The 9729-nt window shown below is 36.2% G+C and overlaps 1 protein-coding gene and 1 non-coding gene across 3 annotated transcripts; both read right to left on the reverse strand.

Annotated features, from left to right (window-relative positions):
* Positions 1-1325: 1325 nt before the first annotated feature.
* On the reverse strand, positions 1326-1432 carry LOC133284253 (small nucleolar RNA R71). The gene has a single exon (XR_009747882.1). It is a non-coding gene; the product is annotated as a small nucleolar RNA R71 (small nucleolar RNA).
* A 4292-nt stretch (positions 1433-5724) lies between these two features.
* LOC133284251 (uncharacterized) lies at positions 5725-8976 on the reverse strand. 2 transcript variants are annotated; one of them, XM_061481243.1, is made up of 4 exons: positions 8844-8976; positions 7056-7228; positions 6036-6953; positions 5725-5952 (listed from the first exon to the last, which is right to left on the reverse strand). In XM_061481243.1, exons 2-4 carry the CDS (start codon positions 7214-7216, stop codon positions 5850-5852), a joined length of 1182 nt encoding a protein of 393 aa, XP_061337227.1. In that variant the 5' UTR covers positions 7217-7228; positions 8844-8976; the 3' UTR covers positions 5725-5849. The 2 variants fall into 2 exon arrangements, with proteins under 2 accessions (XP_061337227.1, XP_061337225.1); XM_061481241.1 differs by having other exon boundaries at positions 7056-7283; positions 8844-8888.
* Positions 8977-9729: the final 753 nt, after the last annotated feature.

The raw sequence follows: 9729 nt of genomic DNA on the forward strand, positions 1-9729 counted from the left end.
ATCAATTATACACCTCCATCAAATATTCTTTACACAACTAATTCTTAAACATAATTCAAGTGGCATGGACATCCCCCATTCTCACCCATATCCAAAATGATAAAATGAGGCATATACAATTGGATTCCAAAATACAACTAATAATCAAGGGACATAGGATTACATATGAACAACAAAAGCATGGTAAATATAACTACATGCAATACCATGTTCATATACTAAGTCCTCTACACAATGAATGTTCACAAAATATAGAAATCTCTCAAAATGACATATGAATCTCATGCATCAAATCTATCTCCTCCAAGATGCCATGCTCTCCATATGCACATCATCCTCAACTCATCCACTAAACGGGCCTCTTGCCCGAAGATCCTCCATGCTCGCTATAACTTGAAATGATGTCCCCAAACGCGGTGTGAGATATACAAATATATCTCAGTAAACCAAGGGTACTAGAGGATCACTCCACCCCATGGCTCATTCAATGTGCAACAAATAACATCATATAAAATGCATAGCATACAAAATCACACACAACTGGGCTCACATCCAAGAACATCCATACAAGGATTCTGTTCAAAGACCCCATCATATAACTCCTGGTAAGCTTCTTGGTGCCTCTCCCATGGATGAGACGACCCCATGGCAAAACCCAACTGGAACTCCTCATGAGCCCTATCCAGCGGAAGTCACACGTTTAGATCATCCTGGTACCACTCCCAGAGTCGGCCCCACGGCAAAACCCGATCGGAATCCCCAAAGGATGTCTCCAGCGGATGTTCAAACCAATACACATCTACTGGCCAAAGATCACACCATTTCACACACAACATGCTCCAAGCATGTCACACAATCAAGCAATAATGCATGAACATACATATACACACTATGTCAAGAAGCATAAAATCCAACCACAACCTTCCACTAGGTGTGGTGGAGCACACAAGGGATTAAAACCCAAGCTTTGGATATCAATCCTGGCTCCTCTTTTCACTAGGCCAAATTCTAGCATCGTCGGACCACCAATTAATGCTAACAATTTTGATATCCAGCCAACACTAATATCCTTGGTGGAGAAAAATCCATTTGGTGGGGAAGATTATGAAGACCCCCATGATTTCATTGACAGATTTCTAAGAATCTGTGATACAACCAAGCATCACGGGATGTCAGATGATGCAATTAGACTCCAGCTGTTCCCTTTTGCTGTAACAGGGAAAACTCTCAGATGGTTGGATAGACAAGCCCCCGACAATATCAGAACGTGGGATGAACTGGCGGCTAAGTTCTTCGCTGAGCACTTTTCCATGGAGGAATACAACAAGTTGGTTAATGAAATTACCAACTTCACTCAACAGCCAGGAGAAACTCTATGTGCAGCTTGGACCAGATTCCAAGAATTGATCAGAAAGTGCCCCCAATATGACTTGCCGGACGGAAAGAAAGTTAGAGTCTTCTACAATGGAATGACACCAGACTCCAGAATGGTTGTCAATGGCGCAGCTGGTGGAACCATAGGGAAGAAGACAACAGTTCAAACTTTAGAGCTGATCGACTACATTGCAAGGAATGAGAACGCATCAATGGCAGTTCAACCAAGAAAGGGACTTCTACAATTGGGAAACAATGATGCATCGTTAGCCGAACAAAAGATCATATCTCAAACAGCTCGCCAGTTTGAATGCTAAATTGGACAAGATGCAACTTTCTACAGCTCAAGTTAACTGAGTTAACTGTGAGTATTGCAAAGGAGAGCATGAGACCAACAAGTGCCCAACATTGGTAGGATCAGATGCATTACAAGTTAACAGAGTCTGGTATGATCAAAGACCATAGCAGAACTTCCAGAGAAACCAGAACAATACTCCAGGGAACAACTTCCAAAGGAGGAGAGTTCAAGGAGGAGGTTTGGATTACAAATCCAACCAATATTTACAACCTCCTCCAATTCCATAACTCAACCATCTGAATTAGAAAGATCTTTACTGCAGTTGACAAAGACCACCGATGAATTCATGCAAGAGACCAGATCCGCTTTCAAGAATCACGAAGCATCTATAAGGAATCTGGAAACTCAAATTGGGCAGTTGTCAAGACAATTAGCTAAGAGAAATCCAGGAACATTCCCCAGTGACACCATAATCAACACAAGGGAGCACTGCAATGCCATCACTACTAAAAGCGAGGATCTAGAAAAAGTGGAAGCTCCTACAAGCAAGAATGACCACACTCAAGAAGGCAAGGAAAAAGCAAAAGAGCAACCTCCTATAGTTCAGAAGAAGCAATGAGATTTCTCACGTTTTGAGAAACCTCCATATCCCATGATGAACAAGTAACATGAGCAAAGGAAGCAATTGTCTAAATTTTTAGATATTTTTAAGAAACTGCAAATTAACATTCCTTTTGCAGAAGCTCTGGAGAAAATGCCTTCATATTCAAAGTTCCTGAAGGAAACATTGTCTAAGAAGCAGAAGCTCACTGAGGATGAACCTGCTATACTAACAGAGGAGTGCAGTGCAATCATACAGTCCTTTTACAACTTTTAATCAATCTCATATTTTCTTGACGTTCTTGATTAATTCTTGCATGCTTTTAAATATTATTGTTTTTAAAATTCTATTTTTAAAATTACAACAAACAATCACTTTCACAATCAAACCAATTTTCTTTTCCAATTAAAAAGGGAATAGTTAAAATTAGTCATTGGTGCATTAATCCTCGAGGGAACGATCTTTACTTATCATTTTATTACTTGAAACGAACGGTATACTTGCCGAATTCGCAACAAGTTTTTGGCCCCGTTGCCTCCAAAGTTGAAGGACAGTATTCCATGCACCATCGGCAAGACGACTATAGAGAAAGTCTTATGCGATCTTGGTGCTAGCATAAATGTGATGCCCCTCACCCTGATGAAAAAGCTGGGAATTAATGAAGTAAAGCCAACGAGGATGAATATTCAACTGGCCGACCGCTCAACAAAGCAAGCACATGGTATAGTGGAAGATGTTCTCGTCAAGGTAAACAAATTTCTAATTGTTGGGTGTGAACTTTTTGGTTGCTTAAAATATTATGATGAAGGATGTTCCTTTACTTTAGTTCATCAAGAGAAAACACTTTCGTTCTCTTGGCTTCAACCCAAGTGCGCAAGTGCACACATCAAGTAATAAGTGGGACTATTAGTGCCCAGATTATCGTTCCCACGAGGATAGTACTCTAATTAATGCCTTTAACTATTTTAAAAAGAATGAAAATGAAAAGAAAAGTTAGTAATTGACCTGTTTGGTCAAACGTTCCTTACTGTTTTGACAACGTTCCTCAAGAACAATAAGTTCAATCTGACAGCAAATAGTTCTTCGCTTCGTTATATATGATATCCTTCTTGTTGAGAGAAGGGTCAACAATATTCATGGGTGAATGATTGATAAAAGATTGAAAAAAGAAAAGTAATGCAAATAATAATAACAATAATTAAGAGACAACAATATGGAGTGATAGAAACAGTTTTTAACAGAAGGAACGGATCCACTATTCCATTCTTAAATAGCTATATTCTTCCACTCAAGCCTTAACACTTTTGGCTTTGATCAGGTCTTTTCACTACCAACTCTGATTCCTCAGCTCATGGACTAAATGACTCACAAGTTTCCATATTCCTATGGCTCCCTTGACTCCAACATATTCTTGGAAACTCACGCTGGAGATCAGGATTCCGACGGAGTTGAAAACTGAAGACCATTGATCCTTCATCTTCTTCTTCTTCTTCTTTTCTTTTTCCTTCGTGAACAATTTTTCTTATTTTAATTTGTTTAAGTCAGACATGAATATGTCTGGCTAATTTCTTTTTGTAGTTGGGATCATGGACCCAATGTGAATTCTTTATATTTCCTGTATTGTTTTTATAAGTTAATTAGTTAGTTTATTTTATTCTGCCTGTGTTAATTTTTCCATATCCTTATTAGAACTGATCACTCTAATTATAAGGCTTTGAGGGTTAGGGCTCACAATAGACATATTGAGATTTTAATCTGGACAAGGGTAGAATAATAATTTGTGCATGACCTAGATATAGGCTTACATAGATTGCAGACTTTTAATTCATTTGCTTAATGTTTGATTCAAGAGGAATTACTAAGACACTAGGATTCTAATTGGATTAAAGGGTTGAAATCACTAACACATTAGGGTTCAACTATTTTATAGGAAAATAATGAATTGTCCGAACAAACAAATTAGTTATTTATAAAAGGGTTTTATTAATCTCATGTTAAAGGAGATAAGTTATCTCATGTCATAGAGATAAACTTGTGGGCTCCACCACCTGAAAATAAAAAGAAAAGAAAAGAAAAAAGTGGCACAGTTATCGAAGGGTGTGTAGGAGAGAAATTTATCACATGTAGCATAAAAATAGTTTTTCCCATTATAAAATACAATATAGGAATATAAGGGAGAATTGGAGATGAAGTGCTTCCTGGCTACAATCTTTTTACAATTTTTACTCAATCTCATACTTTCTTGTCATTCTTTATACTCTTGCATGTTTTTAAATATTATTGGTTTTAAAATTCTGTTTTAAAATTACAACAACCAATCACTTTCACAACCAAACCAATTTTCTTTTCCAATTAAAAAAGGAATAGTTAAAATTAGTCATTGGTGCATTAACCCTCGAGGGAACAATCTTTACTCATCACTTTTATTACTTGAAACGAACGGTATACTTGCCAATTTCGCAACATGCGACCTTGCACATTGTCGGTTGCCCTGCGTTTTTCCCCTAGCACTCACCAAGGCAGCATTTAATCGTGTCCAAACACTGCATTGGTTTTTCCATCACAACTTAGATTGGATTAGGTTGGTGGGCGGCAACGTGTGAATTGGGTTGGCCTAATGGGACTGAATTTCCTTTTTGGTCAGGACCCAACCATTCATCCCCTGTACGTTTGGGTTTTGGTGGCGACAATGACTGTTAACATTGTGGCTGTTGTTGTTGCAATGGCTAGTGGCTTTGTATTGCATTGTGTTTGTTCACCATAATGGGAGTTGGTTTGTTGAAGTTTTCACTTAGAGAGAGAGAAATAGAAGAAACAAAAAAGGATATAAAAAAAACTCAACAAATGTGTACCCCCAAACAAGCTCTGATGGGGAGAAAAAAAAAATTACTAATCCGTAATGTAAATGACCGGAGAATGCTGGAAAAGATAAGGACATGGCCGGAAGAAGAGAAACGCAGCCGGAGGAGAGAAAGACACGACAAAGGTTTATGGAGGTTCGACGAACAAGAAAATGAAACAGATCTGAGAGATATAGAAGTCGCCGGAGAAGATGACCTGCAACAAATGACAAATGAGAAGAACACAGATCTGGGTAGATGGAACCACAGATTTGGAATGCTGCTAGAGAGATTTGGAAAACACATGAAAATTTGGAGCAACCAAAAGGAGAGATCGCGTGGAAGGTGCTAGAAAAAAGAGATGACCAACAACTAAAAAAAATGAAGAACACGCCGGAAAATCATGCATGGCGGAAAGTGGCCGGAAAAGATGATCAAAAAAATATATATATTATGAGTGCAACGGAACCTCCATTCATGGAGGATGAAAAATTGCTCTTGATACCGTGTTAGAAGGTAAAAGAGATAAAATGAAAAATATTGATTTCATTGATTGGTTAATCCATTTGTACATATGGGGCTCTTATATAGAAGAACATAACTAGAAAATAAAAAGAAAATAGAAAGATCTAGAATATCTCAATTAAAAATAAAATAAAATATTTATATCTCTAATAATAATCAATCCAAAGTGAAGGGAAGGCAGGAATGACTGTGAAAGATACACAAGTACAAACTATCTTGCACTGAAAACTGGTTCTCTATCAGGCGATGGTTGAGTCTTTCGAGTGTATTTGAGTAGCAAACCTTCCAAAGAAAGACCTGGTACATTCAGATCCCTGAAACATTCAAAAAGGGGAAATTAAATCAAATCTAAAAACGACCATACATTTTAAGGTAATAAAAAATTATGAGATCTAACCTGATATAGGGCTGAAGATCTTTCCATTCCCATTTTGCCCGCTCCCTAAAAAGAATGGAGAAACGTTCAGCTGGAGTGGAAGGCAAAGAAGAAACACTGAAGGCGCGAACCCATGTCTCAATTCCAATTCTCTCTGTCAAAACCTCTCCTTCCACAAGATCAAAAGTGGGTTGCATTCCTTCAGGAGTCTTCTGCCTCCATTCATCCATAAAACTCTCTAACTTCCTCTTACCTCCTCTCAAGATTTCTCTTGCAAAATGAATGCATACCCGCTTCTCATCCAACTTCCAGATATCCATGCCACTATTTACTTCCTTGCCATATACATGCAAACAATGTCTTGCAAGTACCCCAGGAAAACCATCCGATTCCAGCGTACTCACAACTTCATCGACATTTAGAGCATTAAGTAACCAGTCATTCAACACTGAATTTCTTAAAAGCATTTCCAGAATCATGTTCATGTAACTCTCATCTACTATTCTCCAATACCCATTAATCTCCACAGCTGAAAGAGCCTGCAGTCCGCACCTTAATTCCTCATCACTAGCTTGAATATTGTCTGTAAGATCATTCCAGTTATATAATCCTGTTCTAGATTCGTGATTCTCTTCTAAGTTTTCCATGTCATCCTCCTCGAACCTGTAACGGTTCTCTGAAAGAAGCAATTTAAGTTTATCAAGTCTGGGGGAAACCTCATTAAGCTCCATATTACCAGGTACAAGTTTGATCACAGGTGCAACAACTTTCTCTTCACAATTAATACTATCACTCTTTAGTGGATTTTCATAAGATTCTGATTGATTTGCTGGTGGTACAAGCAAAACAGAGTTGGAAGTTCCAACAAACTTCATAGCATATGTTTTGGATTGAGTACAAAGAACTGCATCTTCATCAGGTTGTCCTCTTAAGACCACCCTAGCATAGAATAATCATCAAGTTAAAGTAAAACAAAAGTTGGGGAACGGAAAAGTAGGGGAAGAGTTACATACAAACAACTTAACATTGGTCAATGCATACCTTTCATGCAGAACATCTGGGAGAAGTTTCTCATCAAGCTCTAGAAGGATGAGATCATCATGAGGTCCAAAAAGCGGGTGATATGCAACAGAAATTGATGATCCAGGAGACAGATTTTTAATTGCTTCAGCTCCTCTAGAAGCTGGCTGCGGTGGTTCCATTTCTCCTTCTCACTAAGCATGCAAGAGAGAAGAAACAAAAATACAATTTTGAAGATTTCTTCACAGACTACACAAAGCAAGAAGTTAGGGAAAGAAAGAACATAAGTTTGCATCTATATTATAGTATAGAAGCTTGGTTCCTCTTTTACTAGGTGCTTCTAGTCATTTAATATAGAATACAGCTAAATTCAGAACAAAATTACAGTTTGAATTAGAAGAAACATCAATAGAATTTAATGTACTGATACCGTAATTAGCTTTTATCTTTGAGAGTCAACACCTATAAATACTCAATAACCTAATCCCTCCAAAGGATTCAATAAAATTATGTTGCTGTAAAAAGCCTTTTGTAATATAGTCTTAATTTCTTTTAGTTTAGCCATTCTTTTATTTGGCTTAGCCTATATAATAGACCGAAGTACATTGGAATGTGTGAAATAATATTCAGTACTTTTCCAATATTTCAAGTTATGCAAAACATCAAACATGCTCATATAAATTTTGTACACCTATTTTCTGCAAAACTCATTTTACTCATCAGTGACCTTCACAATTTTTTTTTCAAAACCTAATATGCATTGGTCTTATTTAATCACGTAATGACCTAACATATCCAACCCTCATTTTCTATAAGATTATTATATTATATAAACTACTAGCTAGGATGAAGGCTGAACACTTTTATTATATTGGTTCTTGAAATACTAAATGAATATTGGTGCCTTAATTAAGTACTTAACAAGATTTTTATGGACCTAAACCCAAAATGTTATATATATATGTGTTTGTGTTGTGTGTGTGCGGTGTATCATAGGAGATAAAGTTATCTCTTATTATACCAAAATAACGTCATTTTGAAATTGCATAAGATAAATCACCATGTTATTATATTATCACCATTCCTCAAATACTAGACATTGCCCTCAGCTACTAACAATTTTCTCTATTCTTTCGAGCTGTATGAAAGTTTATGCTTACAATATTTCTATCAATATTATCGTCTATTTTATTATTTAAATCACTTATCTTGTTTAGCATTTAAAGCAAAGATAACAAAAACTAGCCTAAGGAAGTTTGCTCATGCCAGAAGAAAAACAACAGAGGCTTCAACCAGAAGAATGAATCAAATGCAATTGAAAGGAGTAAAATGGAAAAAGAAAAACAGAAGAAAATTGAGGAAAACCCTTTCTTAATTTGGTTACATAGTGGCATTAAAATTTGAATTTATGATCTCATGCAAGCTTCCTAAGTCCCTAACCACTAGCCTAGTTCTAGTTGCTTTTGTTAAAACCATTAAAATAGACTTTAGTCTAAACAATTGTATTGAAAACTCAGTTTGTACAATCTAACAAGTCCCACATACACACAGATCCTTTTCTTTTTTCTGTGCTTGAAGCTCCCACACACACACAGCTCTTAAACTCCCAAAACCAGACGAATCAGGGTTTGACCAGATTAATCGATGACATTAATATTTTATCCACTTAGCTATCAGCATTTTCCTGAACTATCGAAAAAACTAGTAATTTTCAGATTATCTAATTACTGGGCAATAAAATTGGAAAACTCAGATTTGAAAAAAAAAGTTGTATTGAAGGAAAATGGATGAAGTCAAATGAGACATCACCTTGAAATATTGGTGGCGCAGGTAAATACGGAACAAGATTCGTTCTTTGATTTCTTCGTTGGCTGAGTCGAATTCTAATGTGACGCTAAAGGCGGAGAAGAGGGAAAATTGTTAAACAACGGATAACCCTTCGCGCCCAAATGGACTCTGATTTGAGAAGCTTCTATAAATTGTTTTTTAATTTCCTTTTTTAGGTTTTTTTTTTTATTTGTAAATATGGCAAGGGGATTGTTTTTCTCATTTAGCATGAGATAAAAACAATCTCCTACATACACATACATACGGAAGAGAGAATAAAAGAGAAAGAGAAAATTTAAAGTGGGTCCCACATCCAATTTGTATCTAATGCATGAGATAATTACCTTATATAAAATGAGATAATTATTTCCCATATTGCAATATCTACTTTTATTTTTTATATTACCACACTTTCAGTTTTAATTCTCAAAATACATTTTTTTATTGCTGAAAATTAGTTTTTTTTAAAGGAAAAAATGTTTGTCATTTTAAATAATATAATTTTGTGTCATTTTTAATAAAACTATTTTAATGTATTTTTGCATTCTCTCTACTCCACTTTTTTTTCTTACTAATTTTATAAAAAGAAAAAAATGTAAAAAAATATCAAAAATAACTTAATTTCATTAAAAATGATATAAGCTTGTGTCATTTAAAATAATAAATACTTATGGCTTCTCTACAGAGGTTCTCTTTCAACTAATGTTCGTAGAGTGCATCGTCACATGGCTACAGATGCAGCGTGTCTGAGATGTCATTATAATCTTGGGGATAGTTTACATGCCATTAGAGATTGTCCTGGTGCCAGGGAATTATGGGAGCATTGGGTTCCTTCTGATAACCGTAGTGACTTTTTCTCCATGGATCT

Source organism: Gastrolobium bilobum, unplaced genomic scaffold, assembly GCF_033153095.1.
Source record: "Gastrolobium bilobum isolate Gb01-03AN ecotype WA unplaced genomic scaffold, APGP_CSIRO_Gbil_v1 utg105010, whole genome shotgun sequence".
In the NCBI taxonomy this organism is placed as follows: Eukaryota; Viridiplantae; Streptophyta; class Magnoliopsida; order Fabales; family Fabaceae; genus Gastrolobium; species Gastrolobium bilobum.